A 21,666-nucleotide genomic window follows, 5' to 3' on the forward strand; every position below is an offset into this window, starting at 1 on the left:
AGGAAGGATTATCAGGACTGGAGGACATTATAGAGATCACTAATACAACATGGGCCAGGATTGATGCCTGGGTTACCCTGTGCTATCTCAGGGAGGACCAGTACATCAGAGGTGAGAGCAGGATCCTCACAAAAAGGATAGAGGTGTACAAGATAATGAGAGGCATAGATAGAGTTGATAGCCAGAGACTTTTTCCCAGGGCAGAAATTGTTAACACGAGGGGTCATAGTTTTAAGCTGTTTGACGGAAAGTATAGAGGGGATGTCAGAGGCGGGTTCTTTACGCAGAGAGTTGTGGGAGCAGCAGTTGTGGAAGCAAGGTCATTGGGGATATTTAAGAGACTGCTGGACATACATATGGTCGCAGAAATTTGAGGGTTCGTACATTAGGTTTACCTTACATGAGGATCAATGGTCGGCACAACATCTTGGGCTGAAGGGCCTGTTCTGTGCTGTACTGTTCTATGTTCTATGTTCTAATATCATTACTTTCTACTTTGGGCAAAGAGACTAGTTCAGAGACACTTAACATTCAGGCAATATTGAAGATATCTCTCCCACTCAGTGGATGGGATTTACAGGCCAAGTTGGATGTATTCAGGCCTTTTCTGCATTTCTGTAGCTCAGAGGGCTGTAATTCTTCCCAGAAACTATTGTGGCAAGCTTTTACAGCTGTTTGAACGTCTGAAGCTCAGTTTCACCAGGAAAGAAATGTTGCCTGCACCAATGTGGCCACCACTGCCTTTTGAATTGTTCCACGGAGACCATTCCAGGCAGCATCAATTAACTTGTGCTACCATCGCCAAGGCAACAGGCCACTGCTCCATCCAGATGCTGTCTTCAAGATGTTGCCACCATATGCTGCGTAACCAATGGACAGGGAGGAGCAAAGGGAATTAGTGAGCCCCAGTAGCCTGGCTGCTTTCTCAAAATTACAGCGCAATTAGCAATTCCTGTACCACGGTTGAAACCATGAGGCATCAGATTGTTTTAAATACCTGGAGAGTGATAGAGCCATCGAGTTCTACAGCCCAGAAAGAGGGCCTCCAGCCCATCGAGTCTGCACTGGGTAAAAACTAACTATTCTAACCTCATTTTCCAGCACTTGGCCCATAGCCTTGTCATTGCAAGTGCACGTCTAAATACTTCTTCAATGTTACGAGGATTTCTGCCTCTACCCCCTGACAGACAGGAAGTTCCACCTTCTCACCACACTCCGGGTGAAAACAGTTTCCTCACATCTTGTCAAAACCTTCATCCCCTTACCTTAAATCTATGCCGCCTGGTCGGTGATTCCCCCCATCATCAAGGGGTACAGTTCCTTCCTAACTTCCCCATCCATGTCCCTCTTCAATTTATACATCTCTCCCCCAGCTGAAACCCTCCAGCCCAGGCAACTGGTAAATCACCTTTGCATCCTCTCCAGTGTTGACGCATCCCTCCTAGAATGTGGATTCCAGAACCGTGTACTCTAGCTATAGCCTTACCAACATTTTATACTGTCCCAGCATCACCTCCCTGCTCTTCATCTCTAAGCCTCTGCTAATAAAGACAAGTATAAGTCTTCTTAGCCACTTTAGCCACCTGTCCTGATACCTAAAGAGACTGGTGGACATGCACACGAAGGACCCTCTGATCCTCAGTGTTTCCCATGTATTCCCTTGACTTCTTTATCCTGCCCAAGTGCATCATCCCACATTTATAACAGATACTGGACATGTCTAGTAAAGACCAAGTGGTGTAATTTTTAATATTGTCCCAAGATGGTATCGCTGTTCTGGAAGGATAATGATGTTGGGGAAGATGGAGGATGTGGCTGAAGCCAGTCAGCGTGAGGTGGAGTGAGAGGACATGGAAAAGGGCAGAATACTGCCAATGGAACTGTTAGCTCAGTGATTGACAAAGGACAAAGATTGACTCATCAAAATTCACATCGTACCTCACTCTACTCCCATCTTCCTTTCACAGAGTCTCAATAACCTGAAACAATTTAGCCGAGTTCCTCAATGTTTAAAGTTTCCATTTCCCTTCCCGCTGTCAAATGATGATAGCGCTCCCAGAAGTGATCGGCCGTTGTCGGCTTAACCGACACTTTCACCGGGAAATTGCACAGGAGCCCAGTCTCAATTTCCACAGCTCCTCCTCAGAAGTTGATCCTGGAATCTTTATGTCACAGAAGCCTCCTGCGGGCCTCTCTGATTCTGGAACGTTCTGCACTGAATGGAATGTCTCCTGAGTCGCTAACTCCTTTCAGTGCTCATCAGCTCCACCAGCTCCACAGGACTGAGATGGTGCTAGGATGTTCTCTCCAAGAGGTCTGGAGTGTGTGAATTCTCTGCTGAAGGTAGCTATTTCATCCCTCCATCACTTTCACATCTTATGTTGTGGAAGAGCAGACTTCTCTTCTTCCCCTGTTCCCATGTCCTCATGTCATTAATGTTATTGTCATACTTGGGCTCACTGAGTAACCCCTCAAAAGCTGGTATCAGTGCATCCATTGTGGCCGGAATTCCTGGGAGCGGCAGAGCTTCTAGTTGTGTCCCTGCCCTTTGACCTGAATGTGGAGACTCTTCATGCCCATCCCCACCCATCCCCCATGTATCTCCTTCACAGAGGGACAGAGAAGACATTGTGTTTGAATTAGCCTACTCAATTCCCACATAGTCAGTAACAAATCAGAGATGTACTCCACAAATGTACTCTATTCACTTTCTCCTCAGAGCCCCGAGTGTGGAGCTCCCATTCTATCTCACAAGCTGTCAGTTAACATTTACCTCCCCTTCCCACAAACCTGCCACCCACCCGCATACAGTTCACTTGGCCCTTTTCTTCTTCAATGAAAGGATTTAGGAATATTTAAGTTGTGATTTTGAAACAACAGAGGTTTCCTGCAACTTTTAAGAAAATGCCGCAGGCTGGAGCTATTGACACAGAGGGTTTCTTTCTTAATGAGTCAGCCGTGCATCAGAGACAGACAGGCTGGACTGAACAATATCATTGCCTATTTCCAACTGAGACAATGTGAATCAATCAACTCATCCCGGACCCATTAACCCAAAGTGTCTGCTGTACATTTCTGAGCAGAAGGCAGTTTCTTCAAACCACATCCTAAGGAAGAAGGAGAGGTGTCTGCTGTTATTGATTGGACCAACTGGAGAGTCACTGATGGGGGAGAAAGTTACAAAGCTGCCCATCCAGTTTCTGGGAAGACAGAGAGAAAAGAATAAAGGGATTTCTGTGCAGCCACATCGTTAACCCGACCCAGAGAGACCAAACCCTCTCCACTTAAGTCCTGAGCTGCTCGCAAACAGGCAGCTCCTCAGCAAGTACTAAACGACTCGCCAATAGAGAGCGTGATATATTTTTAGAATTGTTGTGTCCTTGAAACTTGTCCCACAGTTATAACTGAATGACAGTAAGATTTGCTTCTTACTTTCTACGTACACATGCGGTGTATGAAATAAAGCACCAGACCAATATGCACCTGATCTTAAAAACTGAAAGAGCTGCAGATGTTGTAAATCTGAACCAAAAACAGAAATTGCTGGAAAAGTTCAGCAGGTGTGGCAGCATCTGTGGAGAGAAATCAGAGTTAACGTTTCGGATCAAGTGAACTGAGCTTTTCCAGCAATTTCTGGTTATGTACCTGATTTTGTTTCACGAAATATTTCAGTCCAATTGGAAATGAAAGATATTTTGAAATACATGGATCACAAGTGGGTTCCAACAAGTATGCAGCCTTCATTTTGTTAGATATTTGCACTGTGGCACTTTTCCTGGATATCACTGCACATGAGAGAATACCTTCTAAGCTCTATCATGTCCTCATCTGAGTTGGTCTGGATGTGAAACAACTTTCCTGTACCTTATTGTTGATGAAGGCAACAGTTCCAGCGAAACATTCCTGCGTATTGATGATTGCTCTGTCGGCTGTGAGTTTGTCCCTCTTGCAACAAGCTTCTGGCACCTCATGGAAAGGGTTCAGAATGACAAACTCTAAGGTGTGCAAGAAATCCTTTGGACCATTTACGCCACAGCACTCAAACTAAATGACAAAGGAACAAGTTATTGCTTGTTATTGGTTATTGCTTGAAGTAGATCACTTGCTGGAGGCGTTTAGCTCGAATGTTTCTCTGAAGCTTTTTTTTGGCTCAGCTTCCAACTGATGACTGCTTTTATCCCATTTCCAATATTGTAATATAAACTTCAATGAATTGAAATGTCCGGATTATTCTTTCCAAATTGCAGTGTCTGGGAGAGAGCATTTCAATTACAGGATCCTCCACAGCCTCCTTTCAGGAGTAGGATTAGAAATATTTTTCTTACCTAAAAATATTTGTTTTACGGCTAAGGAAATATAAATCAGCCAGCCTCCCATGTAAAGTGAGACTGAAATCAGTCTGATCTGTCCCTTGGCCTGTTTGCTGTGTGACAATTTGGCTCAGTAAGACTCTCCTGTCTAAGTCAGTGGGTTACTTGCTTTAAGCCCTGTGAGTTTGAATTTCAATGTAGGTTTACAGAAGAATTACACTGTCGTGGGTTAAAACAAGGCCCAGTCTGCTTGTTCTATGTACGGGTAAAAACATTTAAAAAGGAGCCACCCACTGTTTATGAGAAGAGTTTTAGCAGGATGTTGCCTAGATTAGAGAGCATGAGTTATAAGGAGAGTCTAGAAAAACTCAGGATATTTTCTCTGGAGCAGCAGAGGCTGAGGGGAGACTTGATAGAAATTTATAAAATAATGAGACACAGAGGTAGAGTTGACAATCAGAATCTTTGTCCCGGAGTTGAAATGTCTAATACTAGGGGGCATGCATTTAAGGTGAGAGGGGGAAGTTCAAAGGAGACGTGAGGGGCAAGTTCTTTTTTGCACATGTTGGTAGAAGTCTGGAACAGACTGTGGAGGTAGTAGCAGTGGAGCAGATACGATAGGGGCATTTAAGGGGTTTTTCAATAATTACATGATTTCACAAGGAATGGTAGGATGTGGACCAAGGGCAGGCAGAAGGGATTAGTTTAATTTGGCATCACATTTGCACAACATCGTGGGCCGAAGGGCCTATTCCTGTGCTGTACTGTTCTGTGTTCTATGTTCTAATTACAAGTATTTCCACACAATTTGCTGTTAACTGGAACCATGTTGTTGCATTGAAGGAAGGGAGTTGATCGATTATGTCGAAGCAAATTCTCTGAAAGTGTTGTACACTAAGTTTCAGTTAACTGTGCTTTCCTGGTAGGCCTGTGAATGTTTGCATGTTAAAAACGACACATGTTCCTACCTATGTTTGTGTCACCTGCAAATCTAGCTATCATACCTTCACTCCCTTCATCTAAGTCATTGGTATGAATTTTAAATACTTGAGTCCAAGCACAGACCCCTGTGGGACTCAACTGGCCATATCCTGCCAATTTAAGACGTAGTATGGCATACTCTTGTTTCTTTAACCATCCCGCCAGCCTTCTTTCTGTGTTAAAATGTCAATTTACAATGAGCAAAATTCTTTGATATGGCATTTTATTAAATGCTTTATGGAAATCCAAATACAATACAACTACATACAATACAGTACGTAGAATTTATAGTAAACTGATAATAAATGTTTACAATAAATTCTGTGATCCTATGATCCTGCCCCATTGGCTACCTGATGAAGGAGCAGTGCCCTGAAAGCTGGTGCTTCTAATTAAACCTGTTGGACTATAACCTGATGTTGTGTGACTTTTAACTTGGTCCACCCCAGTCCAACACCGGCTCCTCCACATCATGGATAACATCTCTGAACAGCCAGATTATGAAATATTTAAAGGGTTAGTTTTAGAGCAAACTTGTGGGCTATGATAATGTCATTAAAGAGTTTATAGCTTGTCAGTTAGATAAACTCAAGATAACCAGGAAAGATCAGCATGATCTGCCTGCATTGCTCGCAAGACCAAAGCTTTTCACTGTGCCTCGGTACACGTGGCAATCAATTCAATAAATAATTAAATAAATGTTTTCATGAAAAGAATATAAAGTCTAACCAATTTATTGTGGCTATTTGATGGAGGAATATGGGTTGGGGCTATAGGAGAGCCTGTAGTCATATTGTATTTGGATTTCCTTAAAGTATTTATTAAGATGCCATATCAAAGGATATTGCGGTGGCTCGTTGGTCTAGGGGTATGATTCTCGTTTAGGGACCTGTGTGTATTAACATGCGAGAGGTCTCTGGTTCAAATCCTAGACCAGCCCCCATTTCTTGGGGGTAGCACGGTGGCTCAATGGTTAGCACTGCTGCCCCACAGCGCCAGGGACCTAGGTTCGATTCCAGCCTCGAGTGACTGTCTGTGTGGAGTTTTCACATTCCCCATGTCTGCGTGGGTTTCCTCCCACAGTCCAAATGTGCAGGTCAGATGAATTGGCCATGCCAAATTGCTCATCATGTTAGGTGCATTAGTCAGAGGGAAATGAGTCGATGGGGACTTGTCGGGCCGAAGGGCCTGTTTCCACAATGTAGGGAATCTAATCCAATCTGCTCATTGTGTAGGGGGCAGCACTTTAAAACAGAAAGATGACTGGTTGGGCGGTTAGCAAAATGCCAAAATATGTCTTTGATTTGCAGGATATGTCAAGTTGAGTCCCACAAGAGTCTGTGCTTGGGCTCAAATATTTGAAATCCATATCAATGACTTAGATGGAGGGAGTGAAGGTATGATAGCTAGATTTGCAGATTACACAAACATAGGTGGGTACATGTTGTGAACAAGACATATGGAGTTTGCAAACAGAATATATACAGGTTGACAGAGTGGGCAACAATCTGAAAGATAATGTGGGAAAATGTGGAGTTGAGAGAGATAGAGTGAAAAAGCAAAAGTATCACTTAAACAGGGATAGACTGTAATTTGAAGGTGGAATAGCTGAATGACCAGGCTGTCTTATGAAGATAGGTTGGACAAGCTAGAATTGTTTCCATTGGGGTTTAGAAGAGTAAAGGGTGACTTCATTGAAGTAAATAAGATGGTCATGGCAAAGTGACTGAAAGAAAAGAGGTATCTTCTTCTGTGCCAGTCCAGAATTAGGGGACCTCTTAAAATCAGGGGTCATCCAGTTACGACAGAGATATGGAGAATTCCTTTTCCTCCCTGAGGATTTGGAACTCTTTTCTTTCTGAGTCAAACTCTCACACGGCAAACAGGCCAAGGGACAGATCCAAATGATTTCAATCTCATTTTACATGGGAGGCTTGCTGACTTGAATTTCTTTGGTGGAAATAGGATCATTCATTGTTTGCAAGCTCATGATGGATTGAGTCTTGTTAGACAGGGAATCGAGGATCATCAGGAGGCAAATGTGGAAATCAAAACACATCAGCCTTAATTGTATTGAAAGATGGAGCGGGCTGGAGGGATTTGCATTGATTCCAGATGTTCAGGCTTGAGGGATCTGCATTGATTCCAGATGTTCAGACAAATGCAAGGCCCATAATGACCAAAACCTGAAGTCCTACCTTTGGGTTTGGACATCAAGCTTGGAGTAAGGTGTGAATTCACTCTAAGGGAATCTTTCATTCATATTAGTGCATGTCCTTAACTGGGATAAATGGAATGATGCAAAGAGGTTTGGGGAAAAGATCATCTGGCCAACTTGTAGAGCTAGGACTTGGAAAAAGAATGCAAAACAAAAAACAAATTAAACCTTTTGAAAAATATCTCTAATCTGACATTCAATTCCCTCCTGTACATAGACAATGTTTAAATTCAAAAAGAGATATACTCACTGCATTGGTGAGGAGAGATTCAGTGAGGTGAACTTACTGAAATCATGATGGAATTTGAAGTGGCTGTGTAAGTGCTGGTCTGATTGTCTCCAGTGTAATAGTTTATCAGATCATCTTCAAAATACTCCTTTGTCAACTGGAAAACAAAGCAGCTGCAGCAATGGAGATGATAACAGCAAATTCACTTTCTCAATTTGCTATCAATGCAGCACACAGCGTTTAATCCTGATAAATACAGTACATGTTGATAGGTTCAAACTGCGAATAACATTGAAAGGATTGGAGAAAGGAAAAGAAGTGACCGACATGTCTGTGCGCTCAGACCACTGAAAGTTCATGACTAATGTGCAGAAGGCTGAAGTTAGCAGGAATCTGGCTTCCATGAATGTAATCATTCAGCAGAGATTAACAGACCACATTTGGAAACTGTACAGGTAAGTGGGTCAGGTCACATCTGCCCAGTATTAGATCCTTACGCCCTGGATGATATATTGGTCTTGAAAAAAGGCCTAAAGGAGAGCACAATTTCCAGCTGAAAATCCTGGGCTGGGGGAGCCGATACCCTCGCTAGAATGCTGGGCTGGGGGAGCCGATACCCACGCTGGAATACTGGGCGGGGGGAGCCGATACCCTCGCTAGAACCCTGGGCTAGGGGAGCCGATACCCTCGCTGGAAACCTGGGCTAGGGGAGCCGATACCCTCGCTGGAATACTGGGCGGTGGGAGCCGATACCCTCGCTAGAACCCTGGGCTAGGGGAGCCGATACCCTCGCTGGAATACTGGGCTGGGGGAGCCGATACCCTCGCTGGAATACTGAGCCGGGGGAGCCGATACCCTCACTGGAACCGAGGGCTAGGGAAGCCGTTAACCTCGCTGGAACCCTGGGCTAGGGGAGCCGATACCCTCGCTAGAATACTGGGCTAGGGGAGCCAATACCCTCGCTGGAATACTGGGCTGGGTGAGCCAATACCCTCGCTGGAATACTGGGCTGGGGGAACCAATACCCTCGCTGGAATACTGGGCTGGGTGAGCCAATACCCTCGCTGGAATACTGGGCTGGGGGAGCCAATACCCTCGCTGGAATACTGGACTGGGGGAGCCGATACCCTCGCTGGAATACTGGACTGGGGGAGTCGATACCCTCGCTGGAATACTGGGCCGGCGGAGCCAATACCCTCGCTGGAATACTGGGCTAGGGGAGCCAATACCCTCGCTGGAATCCTGGGCCGGCGGAGCCAATACCCTCGCTGGAATACTGGGCTGGGGGAAGACGATACCCTCGCTGGAATCCTGGGCCGGCGGAGCCAATACCCTCGCTGGAATACTGGGCTAGGGGAGCCAATACCCTCGCTGGAATCCTGGGCCGGCGGAGCCAATACCCTCGCTGGAATACTGGGCTGGGGGAAGACGATACCCTCGCTAGAATACTGGGCCAGGGGAGCCGATAACCTCGATGGAACCCTGGGCTAGGTGAGCCGATACCCTCGCTAGAATACTGGGCTGGGTGAGCCAATACCCTCGCTGGAATACTGGGCTGGGGGAGCCAATACCCTCGCTGGAATACTGGGCTGGGGGAGCCGATACCCTCGCTGGAATACTGGGCCGGGAGAGCCAATACCCTCGCTGGAATACTGGGCTGAGGGAGCGAATACCCTCGCTAGAATACTGGGCTGGGGGAGCCGATACCCTCGCTGGAATACTGGGCTGGGAGAGCCGATACCCTCACTGGAACCCTGGACTGGGGGAGCCGATACCCTCACTGAAACCCTGGTCTGGGGGAGCCGATACCCTCGCTGGAACCCTGGGCTGGGGGAGCCAATACCCTCGCTGGAACCCTGGGCTGGGGGGAGCCAATACCCTCGCTGGAATACTGGGCTGTGGGAGCCAATACCCTCGCTGGAATACTGGGCTTGGGGAGCCAATACCCTCACTGGAACCCTGGGCTGGGGGAGCCGATACCCTCGCTGAAACCCTGGTCTGGGGGAGCCAATACCCTCGCTGGAATACTGGGCTGGGGGAGCCAATACCCTCGCTGGAATACTGGACTTGAGCCTGACAATGCGGAAGGAAAAGCCGCAGGGAGTTACATACTGATGCTGATATAAACCGACACTAAAGCCGCTGAAAGGAGTCGCCGGCCACAGATGACACCGAAAGTGGTGGTATATTGGACAGTAAATTCGATTAGCTAAGGTTACAACAGGATCTTGATCAACTGGGTCAATGGGCTGAGGAGTGGCAGGTGGAGTTTAATTTGGATAAATACGAGGTGCTGTAGTTTGGCAAAACTAACAAGGGCAGGACTTATGCAATTCAGGAGAGGGCCCTGGGTACTGTTGTCGAACAGAGAGACCTTAGGGTTCAGGTGCATAGTTCTCTGGATCTCCATGTGGAATCACCAGGCATTAACATTGAAGACAGTCTCAAGGTTAATCTGTTACAGTTTGGCCAGAGCCTGTTGTAATTGGCAACAGCTGGAAGATGAGCAACTGCAAGAGTTGGTGAAGATTATTGTTTAGAACTGTGGCCAGATGCCCTGGGGCCTGAATGAATAGGCCCACATCCAGAATGGGCAACTTTTCATTGTATTGTCACTGGATTATAGCATGTAACCTGAGGGCATAAAAATCCCATACTCCATCTTATTGGAGATCATTTGAAGCATGACACATGGCTAGAAATATCCTGCCCTGTGTAATCTAATCACACGGTGGCACGGTGGCACAGTGGTTAGTGCTGCTGCCTCACAGCGCCTGAGACCCGGGTTCAATTCCCGCCTCAGGTGACTGACTGTGTGGAGTTTGCACGTTCTCCCCGTGTCTGCGTGGGTTTCCTCCGGGTGCTCCGGTTTCCTCCCACAGTCCAAAGATGTGCAGGTCAGGTGAATTGGCCGTGCTAAATTGCCCGTAGTGTTAGGTGAAGGGGTAAATGTAGGGGTGGGTTGTGCTTCGGCGGGTCGGTGTGGACTTGTTGGGCCGAAGGGCCTGTTTCCACACTGTAATGTAATCTAATGTAATCTAATCTAATCTAATGACATAAATCGAGCCACGGCACTTATGTAGGCAATTTGAAGGCAATTTCTGCACTTAGTATTTAGGTATAATAAATGCCTGTTGGATTGTTAAAAGCACAATATACACATTCAGCTCCTTGTGTTCTGAGGGTTAACATTTGTCACATCAGACAGATAACCTGCTGGAGGTAAAGCTGCACCATCAATGTTCAGGGCTGGCAGGGAAAGTAGGTTTTCAGTCTATCTCAGTCGGAACAGAAAGTAAACTGACATTGATGAGTTCAGTCTGAACCATTTGCTAGCCATCCAGCCAACTGAGATACCCAGCCCCACTGTAATGTCATGAAACAAAATTTGACACATTGCCACATTGGAATATATTCGACCAAAAGCTTGAACAAAGATGTGTGTTTTAAGGTGTGTGTCTTTAGGAGGAAAAGCAGAGAGATGGAGATGATTCAGGAAGGAATTCCACGGCTTAGGGGCTAGTCAGCTGTAGGTCCATTGTTAGATGAAAAGCTGAGAACCAGGGATTGGCGCGGTGGCTCAGTGGTTAGCACTGCTGCCTTACAGCACCATGGCCTGGGTTCAATTCCAGCCTTGGACAACTGTGTGTATGGAGTTTGTACATTCTCCCTGTGTCTGCATGGGTTTCCACTGGGTGCTCTGGACTTTTCCCACAGTCTAAAGATGTGCAGGTTAAGTGGATTGGCCATGCTAAATTGTCCCATGGTACACAAGCTAATGAGAAGTGCAGGGATGGAGTTGACCTGGGTGGGATGCTCCTCAGAGGTTGAAGCAGATTTGATGACTTGAATGGCCTGTTTCCACACTAGGGATTGCATTATTCTCGGGAGAATAGACTCATGAAAAGAGGATATTTAGCACTAACCTCTGGAATTCTGTATCCCAGAGTGTAGCTTATATTGAAGGCTGAGATCAGTAGAGTTTTTGATTTGATGTCGTAAGTCAGTCATATTTAATGGTGATATTTAATGGTGAGCCAGTATTGAGAGGCTCCACTTGCTCAGATTTCCCGGATTGTACATGAGGTTGTTGTGTTTGTTCTGAAGAGCACTTACTTGATATTTGAAGAGTAAAGCACTAATGGCAGCACCCAGCTCAGCCATGAAGACCACCAAGATTAGCATGAAGAACTGAAAGAAGACAGACCATCCTCATTTCAGGTAAAGGTGGCAAACAACAGAAATACATTCTATATCCACATCTCTGTCTCAGCTCTCTCACCCTCCCTCTTTCACCGGACTGAAAATAATCCACAGAACTCAAGGTAGATTACAGGCTGCACTGGGCACTCGATATTGGTTGTAACTGAATGGAACTAATCGAACATACACCCAATCTACTCGTAAAACAAATGCTGAAAGGCTCACCAGATCACAATCAGACTCATTAACAGATCTTCCTTAAAGAGGACACTGGAAATCTCAGGGATTGGAGCAGGGGACAGTTCCAGTGAAGAATTAGCCAAATAGCTTTGTTGGGTTTTGTCAGTGGTCAGATGGTTCTTAAGTTACACTCTTGGCCTGGCTGATCATTGATCTGATCTTTGGCAGTGTGTTTGAGGGAAGACATCCCCCGGGGACTACTTACTGCCAGCTTTTAAATCATCGGCTTTGCTCAGTGACCTGGTGAGCAGGGAACTGGCCTGAATGGAACTGGTAAATGGGCCCTTCTCTGGCATCAATGGCAACTGAGGCCACTTACCCGACAATTACTGCCTCTTGACACCCTGACATGCCCTTGAGCATTATCGTTCTGAAGGATGGGGTGCACTGGTTACGGGAGTAACGCCTTGAGTCTTAGTTGGTGTCTTTTCTTCCCTGAGTGGGATTTTATAAACCCAATTGATCTCCATCAGCGGGAGATCAACCCAACCCCAAATGTCCAATGATCCCACTGAGACTGTGGGATCTGTAATTCACAGTAAGGGTGGTCATCACTGCAGCATTCTGACACTTAGACCAACCAACGTCATGCTTAACACCAACTTAAAGGCGATTTGTTTATAAAGTGCACAAAATCACGAACTGAAGAAAACGAGGCAGACTTACAAGCATTAACAGACCCCTGCTCTCCCGGTAGGCCGCGACACTTCCCAGAATTCCAAGAATGAGGAGCACAACAGATAAAACAATGACGTAAACAGTTCCAGCAAAGAACACCGTATTGATTGACACAATGTGTCTGATCGCAGAGGGATAAAGTAACAGCAATAGCACAGCTGCCAGGAGGAGAAGTCCACTTAGCTGTAATGCAAAGACACAGTCATCAGGCTCACCCCATAATACAATAAAACAAACATCATCCGACATTAGGTTTTGGGAATGGAGCTGGCCAGGTGGAAGGGCTATCGGCTGGGGAGCACCGTGACAAAAGTGATCCGAATTCAGTTAGATTTGTGGCAGCTATTTGGAAAAAAAAGCAAAGACAAACCAGGAATAAAAGTTCCCAAGTTGTGATAAGCTAATTACACGGAGCTGAGATTTGATTGAGCTTAAATGAACTGAAAACAGCCGCTTAAAGGTAAGTCCTTGTCAATTTACAGGGAGACAGACAAAAAGATTATCTTGAGGGTTCAGAGCATATCTGTTTCCTTAATAATAAAGAGTAGAACTAACCAATCCAGAGGCCGCTGGATGGCAAGGAAGCCTAAGGAAAGAAGAGAAAAAAAGAGAAGTTTCTGATAAATACTAAGGACCCAAATGCTGCTGAAACCCTAAAGCTGTAATAGCTGAAATAAAAAAAGCAAATTTGGGTTGCAAAGAGAAGGAATGAAAACATATTGGCAAGTAAAATCAAGGCAAATTCAACCATCTTTAATCAATGCTTAAAGAACAACTGTATGAGGAGAGAAAATGCTGATCTATCAGGGAATTTAAAGGTAATCTCTACATGAACTCTTGGTATGATTCAATGAAGACATTACATTTGTTTTCACAAAAGAGTTGGAGAGTACAGAGATGACAATCAGCAAAATATTGGCTGAAAGTAACATACTAGAGGGGAAATGTTAAGGAGTTTAACACTTTTGTAAGTGAATAGGTTCCCAGGTACAGTTAAAATGAATCCTAGACTGTGAAGGAAGGAAATAACTGACGCACTTTCTAATCCCCTGTGACTACACACATGGTGCAAAAAGACTACAAGACAATTCACATTGCGTTATTATTTTAAAAAGGGAGGAAGGGATAGACCAAAGTCATCACAGTCCATCTCAGTGATGGGAAAATTGTGGAAAAAAATTCTGAAATAATTTTTTTGGAAACTATTCTAAGGGATAGAGTATATCTTCATTTAGAAAGTCACAGATTAGTAGCTTGTTGAGGGAATGTCCTGTCTGAATAACATAATTGAATATTTGGAGGCAGTAACAGGGTGGTTCAATGAGCAAAGTACATGTGAAATATTCATTATGGACTTTACCAAGGCTTTTGACAAGGTTCTACAGGGCAAATGGGCCATGTAAGTAAAAGACTATGGGATCCAAGGCAAAGTATGGTGGCCCAGTGGTTAGCGCTGCTGCCTCACAGCGCCAGGGACCCAAGTTCGATTCCAGCCTCGGGCAACTTTTGTGTGGAGTTTGCACATTCTCCCCGTGTCTGCGTGAGTTTCCTCTGGGTGCTCCGGTTTCCTCCCACGGTCCAAAGATGTGGAGTCCAGGTGAATTGGCCATGCTGAGTGTTAGGTGCATGAGTAAGAGGGAAATGTGTCTGGGTGGGTTAACTCTTCAGAGGATTGGTGTGTTCATGTGGGGGCTGAAGGGCCTGTTTCCATGCTGTAGGGATTCTAACCTAATCTAAAAAGTAGTAAACTGGATTCAAAGTTGGCTCAGCCACCAGAATACAGGGTAAAGTTCTGTGGGCTGGAAGACTGCTTTTGGTGGGGTTCTAGAGGCTCAGTATTAGGTCCCTTGCCATTTGTAATATGGTTCAGTGAATTAGACCTGAATGTGATGGGTACAATTCAGGAGTTGTAGATGAAAATGCACTTGATTTTGAAGAAGAGAGCAATCGACTGTAAGAAGATATTCATTGAGTCAATGGGCTGAGGAGTGGTAGATGGAGTTTAATTTGGATATTGCGTTTTGGTGAAACAAGATGGACAGGATTTGTACAATGAAAAGTAGGGCCTTGGGTAGTGTTGTAGGACAGATAGACCGAGGAATTCAGGGACATATTCTTTGAGATTTGTGTCGCAGGGTGATTAAGAAGGTGTTTAGCATGCTTGCCTTCATTGCTCAGACCTTGGAGTATCGGAGTTGGGACATTACGCTAAGACCATACAGAACGTTAAACCGGAGCGAATTCAGAAAAGGTTTACCTGGGTGTTGCTGGGAATGGAGGCTTTGAGTTAAAAGGAGAATCATAGAGATGTACAGCACGGAAACAGACCCTTCGATCCAACTCGTCCGTGCTGACCAGATATCCCAACCCAATCTAGTCCCATTTCCCAGCACTTGGCCCATGTCCTTACAAACCCTTCCTATTAATACACACACCCTGATGCCTTTTAAATACTGGGACTTTTTGCACTGGAGCACAGGTGTTTGAGGGGTGATCTTACAGGAGTTTATAAAATTATGAGGGGCATAGATATGGTGAATGGCAGGTATCTTTTCCCAAGGGTGGGGCCTTTTTTTTAAATTGAGAGGAGAACAACTTCAAAAGGACATGAGGGACAACGTTTTTATACAGAGAGTGGTTTGTGTGTGGAATGAACTTCCAGAGGAAGCGATGGATGAGGGTACAGTTACAACATTTAAAAGACGTTTAGATAAATACACGAATAAGAAATGTTTGAGGGGGGGGGATATGGACCAAATGCAGGTAGGTGGGACTAGTTTGTTTTGGGATTATGGTTGACACAGGCTGGTTGTGCCGAAGAGTCCGTTTCCGTCCTGCATAGTCCATGGGTATATCAGTGCACTGGTTCGGTTCCAAGACAGAAGCAAATGGAATTCAGGCTGGAAAAGTGTGAAGTAATGGTTTTGGACAAGGCCGGCAAAGCAAGGAATACTAAATAAATGGACAAATTGTGAAACACTGAGGCGTGTGAAGAAACAGGTAGATCGTGTCCCCAGATTTCAGGAAACTTGATCGACCGGCAGATGAGATGGTTATAGAATGTTATCTTCAGTAATTGAGACACTGGCTAGGTTGGGTTTTGTAACTTTGGGGTTTGCTTGAATTGATGTCAAAGGCCAGAATCTGGAGGGCTCAGCCCTGAGTCCATCGATCTATCAGGGGGTAGTGTGCAGGGATTGGGTGGAACTTGACATATCCACACTTTATAGGGACTGAACGGCACCGTGGGCGGCACGGTGGCACAGTGGTTAGCACTGCTGCCTCACAGCGCCAGAGACCCAGGTTCAATTCCCGACTCAGGCGACTGACTGTGTGGAGTTTGCACGTTCTCCCCGTGTCTGCGTGGGTTTCCTCCGGGTGCTCTGGTTTCCTCCCACAGTCCAAAGATGTGCAGGTTAGGTGAATTGCCCATGCTAAATTGCCCTTAGTGTTAGGTAATAAGGGGTAAATCTAGGGGTATGGGTGGGTTGCGCTTCGGCGGGTCGGTGTGGACTTGTTGGGCCGAAGGGCCTGTTTCCACACTGTAAGTAATCTAATCTAATCTAAAACTGAATATGATCAAAGTGCAGGTATTTTTAGGCTCATCCAACCTCCGTGTAGGATGTCCAAAATTGGCTTGAGATTATCTAAATAATGCTGGAGATTTTTCGGAGAGGGAGATGACCCTTTTGGAGAGGGCTAGAAATTGATAAAGAGGTCATAAAAGGTGATGCAATTCGGCCCAGCAAGTCCATACTGACCCCGCCCCCCTCCCCCTCCCCAAAGAGTAACCTTCCCAAACTTATTACTCTACATTTCCCCTGACTAATGCACCTAATCTACACATCCCTTAATACCAAGGGCAATTTAGCGTGGCCAATTCACCTAATCTGCACATCTTTAGACTGTGGCAGGAAGCCAGAGCACCCAGACACAGGGAGAACGTACAAACTCCATGCAGAGGAGTCACCCGAGGCTGGAATCAAACCCAGGTTCCTGCCGCCTGATGTTGAGAGGAACCTAATTTTCCAGTTATGGTATATGGAAAATGCCCATCAATAAGGACTGCCTGGATATTGTAGTGGCAGCATTGCAGAGCTTTGATCTGATTCATTGAGTGTGGGCTCACTCTGCTCTATTTAACATGCATCTAGTTCTGTATCTCAGCCTCACCAGCTCAGCACTTGGTTTTCAGAATACTTCAGTGCTTTCTTTGCCTGCCTTCCTCTGCTCCTGACAGGAATTAGGAGGATCTCCCAGCTTTGTGTAATGAGCAGATAAGTTTATAGGCCCTGAGGTATAGCATGGGATTGATGAAGGGAGTTGGAGCATTGGCTGAAAGATATCGCTGCACAAATATGACCAGCGGGGCATGGTTTGGCTGGGCTATGAGACATTTGTCCCTACTTCAACACCAGCACACTCCTAAATTATGCCCCCCCCCCTTCGATGTTAGTGATGAGGATTTTGTAGGTTGAACAGGAAAGGTAAATTGAAAGTTTAGAGGCATGGGAGATAGCAATCAGAACACGAGTCAGGGAACAGAGTGGAGCTGCATGGGAATAACTCAATCATGGGGCATGGGCAGACGGACCTGGTTGAATAGGGGTACAGATCATTGAAGGTGGAGACAGCTGTTAATAAAGCATACAGTGTTCATGGCTTTATTAATAGGGGAATACAGAGAGTTGTACAAGACACTTGTTAGATCTTCTGCTGGATTACAAGAATGGTTCCAAGTATGAGAAATTTCAGCCATGAGGACAGATTGAAGAAGTCAAGACTATTATCCTTGAACAGAAAAAGACAAGGAGAGATGAGGCAAAGATTTTCAAAATCATGACTGGGCTAGTCAGAGTAGATTGGGAGAAACAACTCCTGCTCATAAAAGAAGGAGAAAAAAACAAGAGAGAAAGAAAAAAAACAAGAGAGGTATCGATTTAAAGTGATATGCAAATGAAGCAAGGATGATGTGTGAAAAAAAAGCCTTTAGCACACAGTAAGTGATGAGGGTTTCCCAGCGGAGATGCATTGGCGCACTGCCACACCATTACCCCACCCACCTCCTTCCCATGACCACCCTCTGCTCTAAGTGTAACAAGCCGACGGAGCCCCATCGGTCTGTACAGCCACCTATAGGCTCACCCTGAGAATCAGCCTCACCTGGGAGGGTTCACTGATGATGATGATGAAGAGTAAGGGTGTGGAATGCACTATCTGGAAATGTGACAGAGGCAGGTTCAATTGAGGCAGTCAAGAGGGGCATTGGTTGGTTATTTGGATAGAAATGGTGTGCTGGCACATGGGGACAAGGAAGGAGATTGGCGCTGGGTAATAAAATCAGTTCAAGCACAATGGGCTGAATAGCCTCACCTTGCCCTGTAGCAAAGCTGTGATGGTGTGAATTACGTTGACTAATGTTCAGGGGAATCCCCTGAGTTATAGACAATAAGGCAGGATGTCTCCACTCCTAGTTTCTGGTGGGTCCACCAATGCACAGTCTGCACTGACAGCTCCAACATGTTCTCAGGTGGAGCAGAGAGTTACCTTCTGCTTCTGGGCCATCTCAAACATGGTCAACCTAATCTCAACAAAACGAGCACTCAGTAGAATCCAAAGCAACGCCTGAAGACCTGGACAACTCGTGAGAGCAGGGTTTGCATTTCTCCTGCACAGCTCCCATCACAGCATCCCTCTGAGATAGTGCAATGTTGCTCATATTCTCTCAAACCCACTTACGCAGATCAGAATATTAAAGGCAACCATCGCGTATTTGACACGTTCAAAGCGGCCCATCTTAAGTCATTGGCAACAGTGATTTCTTACTGTGGATGAGCTTCTAAAATCTGCTGGGAAAGAAAACAAAGAAATGATTTATAAAATAATCCCTTCAAATTCAAGGATCAATGACTGATGTAATCCCTTGTTTCGTTTTAGACTCAACAAGTCACTTCTTAACTCAAAGATAGCACCAAAGGTGGTTCACAACTGTGGCATAGATCAGGCACAGATAGTGGGTAACATCTGCACGTGCCTGCATTGTGTTCATCGATGACCTTCCCACAATATCAGAAGTGGGGATGTTCACCAATCTTCGGCACCATCCATGACTCCTCAGACATTGAAGCATGTCCAAATGCAACAGGATCTGGACAATACCCAGGCTTGGGCTGACAAGTGGCAGGTAACAATCACGCCACACCAATGCCAGGCAATGGGCTGAGAAGTGACAGATGGAATTTAATTCAGATAAATGCGAGGTGCTGCATTTTGGGAAAGCAAATCTGAGTAGGACTTATACACTTAATGGTAAGGTCCTAGGGAGTGTTGCTGAACAAAGAGACCTTGGATTACAGGTTCATAGCTCCTTGAAAGTGGAGTCGCAGGTAGATGGGATAGTGAAGAAGGCGTTTGGTATGCTTTCCTTTATTGGTCAGAGTATTGAGTACAGGAGTTGGGAGGTCATGCTGCAGCTGTACAGGACATTGGTTAGGCCACTGTTGGAATATTGCGTGCAATTCTGGTCTCCTTCCTATCAGAAAGATGTTGTGAAAGATGTATTTTACCTGGAGTCGGGGAGTCCAGAACTAGAGGGCATAGGTTTAGGGTGAGAGGGCAAAGATATAAAAGAGACCTAAGGGGCAACTTTTTCCACACAGAGGGTGGTACATGTATGGATTACACCAGATGGAATGAGCTGCCAGAGGAAGTGGTGGAGGCTGGTACAATTGCAACATTTAAGAGGCATTTGGATGGGTATATGAATAGGAAGGGTTTGGAGGGATACGGGCCAGGTGCTGGCAGGTGGGACTAGATTGGGTTGGGATATCTGGTCGGCATGGATGGGTTGGACCGAAGGGTCTGTTTCCATGCTGTACATCTCTATGACTCTATCTCCAATGAGAGCCAATCAAATCACAGACCGCCCCTTTGATATCACTGAATCCCCACCATAAACATACTGAGGGGTTACCGTTGACCAGAATCTCAAATGGTCTCACCACATAAACATAGTGTTTACGAGAGCAGGTCAGACGTTAGGAATATTGCAGCAGTAATTCACTTCTGATTCTCAAAAGCCTGTCCACAATTTACAAGGTACAAGTCAGCAGTGTGATAGAAATACTCCCCACTTGCCTGGATGGGGCAGCTCCAATAACACTCAAGAAGTTTGACATCATCCAGGACAAAGCAGCCCACTTGTCTGGCATCACATCCACAAACATCCACTTCCTCTACCACCAACGCTCAGTAGCAGCAGTGTGTTCTATCTACAAGATGCACTGCAGGAATTCACCAAAGATCCTCAGACAGCACCTTCCAAACCTACGATCACTCCCATCGAGAAGGACAAGGACAACAGTTACATGTCCTGCACCTTAACCCTCCAAACCACTCACCATCCTGACTTGGAAACATATTGCAGTTCCTATACTGTTGCTGGGTCAAAACCTTGAATTCCCTCCCTACCAGCACTGTGAGTCCTCCTACAACACATGAACTGCAGCAGTTCAAGAAGGCAGCTCACCACTACCTTTTCTAGGGCAGCTAGGGGTGGGCAATAAATGCTTGCCCAGCCAGCAACACCCATATCTAATGATTGAATAAACAAAAATGGGTGCTCATATGGAGCAAGTATCTGTGTAGCTGGTCCAATTGGTATCAAATAGGCAACTCTGGGTTTGGGAGGGTGTCAAATCTGGTGAGATAGCTGCTACTTAAAGGCAAACAGTAAGACCTTCGAGCTTCTCCCTGAACTTGGATGGTCGGCAACACTGTGGAACAATAGGCTAGTGTTCTGTGGTTCTTAGGTAGAGCACGGGGGATCCCGCAAATTGAGTGAAACGGCAGGAATGGGGCATTCATCTCCTTCAATCTGTGGCCAACTGCCAATCTCTCTGATCAACAATGCAAGCCTGCAAGATCTCACTCTGTCCAGGACTAACCAAGTCCACCCATCTCTCTGATCAACCACACAGCCCCGCAAGATCTCTCACTATCCAGAGCACCATCGATACAGCCAGGCTCGCTCCGTCTCCCTCTCTCGAGTCAGGAGGATTTATTACCCTGAGTCTCTGTCCTGCCTGGACCTGCTGCTACCCTCACAACATGGTGCTCCACTCCTTGCTGCTCAGACCTGTCCTGAAGCTCTTGGTGGGGGGAGGGGCATCTTGAGACGCTGTTCACAAAGCACTGATTATCTTTCTAAAAGGGAACTCAAGGAGGAGCAATTGAGACACGTTGGGGAGTGGCCTTGAGGGGAAAGCTGGATAAACACGAGAAGGGAATGGCTGAATATGATACAAAGAGGGGCCAGGGAGGTTCGAGAGGAGCATAAAGTCTGACACCATCTGGTTGGGCTGAACGGCCTGTTTCTGTCTATGAATTGCATTCCTCCCTGGAGATCAGAAATACAACAGGAGAGAGGTATTGTAACAGGATGGGGGCTCCTGCAAACTGACAGCAGTGAAGAGTATTGTCATTGACATAATTCATCCAGAAAAAGGGCGTGCAACATCAAACATAGTTGAGTTGGAGGTAAAAACAATGGCTACAGATGCTGGAAACCAGATTCTGGATCAGTGGTGCTGAAAGAGCACAGCAATTCAGGCAGCATCCGAGGACAGGCAAAATCGACGTTTCGGGCAAAAGCCCTTCATCAGGAATAAAGGCAGAGAGCCTGAAGCGTGGAGAGATAAGCTAGAGGAGGGTGGGGTGGGGATAGAGTAGCATAGAGTACAATAAGTCAGTGGGGGAGGAGATGAAGGTGATAGGTCAGGGAGGAGAGGGTGGAGTGGATAGGTGGA

The 21,666-nt window shown here is 45.8% G+C and overlaps 1 protein-coding gene across 1 annotated transcript in view; it reads right to left on the reverse strand.

Moving 5' to 3' along the window:
- LOC122557976 (tetraspanin-18-like) overlaps positions 1 to 21,666 on the reverse strand; it is a 32,007-nt gene that overhangs the window by 6,230 nt on the left and 4,111 nt on the right. The window contains exons 2-6 of the mRNA XM_043706281.1: positions 13,415 to 13,445; positions 12,848 to 13,042; positions 11,855 to 11,929; positions 7,797 to 7,895; positions 3,865 to 4,044 (exon numbers count right to left, since the gene is read on the reverse strand). Coding sequence (XP_043562216.1) covers positions 3,865 to 4,044; positions 7,797 to 7,895; positions 11,855 to 11,929; positions 12,848 to 12,853 — 360 coding nt within the window. The 5' untranslated portion in view covers positions 12,854 to 13,042; positions 13,415 to 13,445. The remainder of the gene's footprint in view (positions 1 to 3,864; positions 4,045 to 7,796; positions 7,896 to 11,854; positions 11,930 to 12,847; positions 13,043 to 13,414; positions 13,446 to 21,666) is intronic.

The sequence above is a fragment of the Chiloscyllium plagiosum genome, chromosome 16 (genome assembly GCF_004010195.1).
Source record: "Chiloscyllium plagiosum isolate BGI_BamShark_2017 chromosome 16, ASM401019v2, whole genome shotgun sequence".
Taxonomy (NCBI): Eukaryota; Metazoa; Chordata; class Chondrichthyes; order Orectolobiformes; family Hemiscylliidae; genus Chiloscyllium; species Chiloscyllium plagiosum.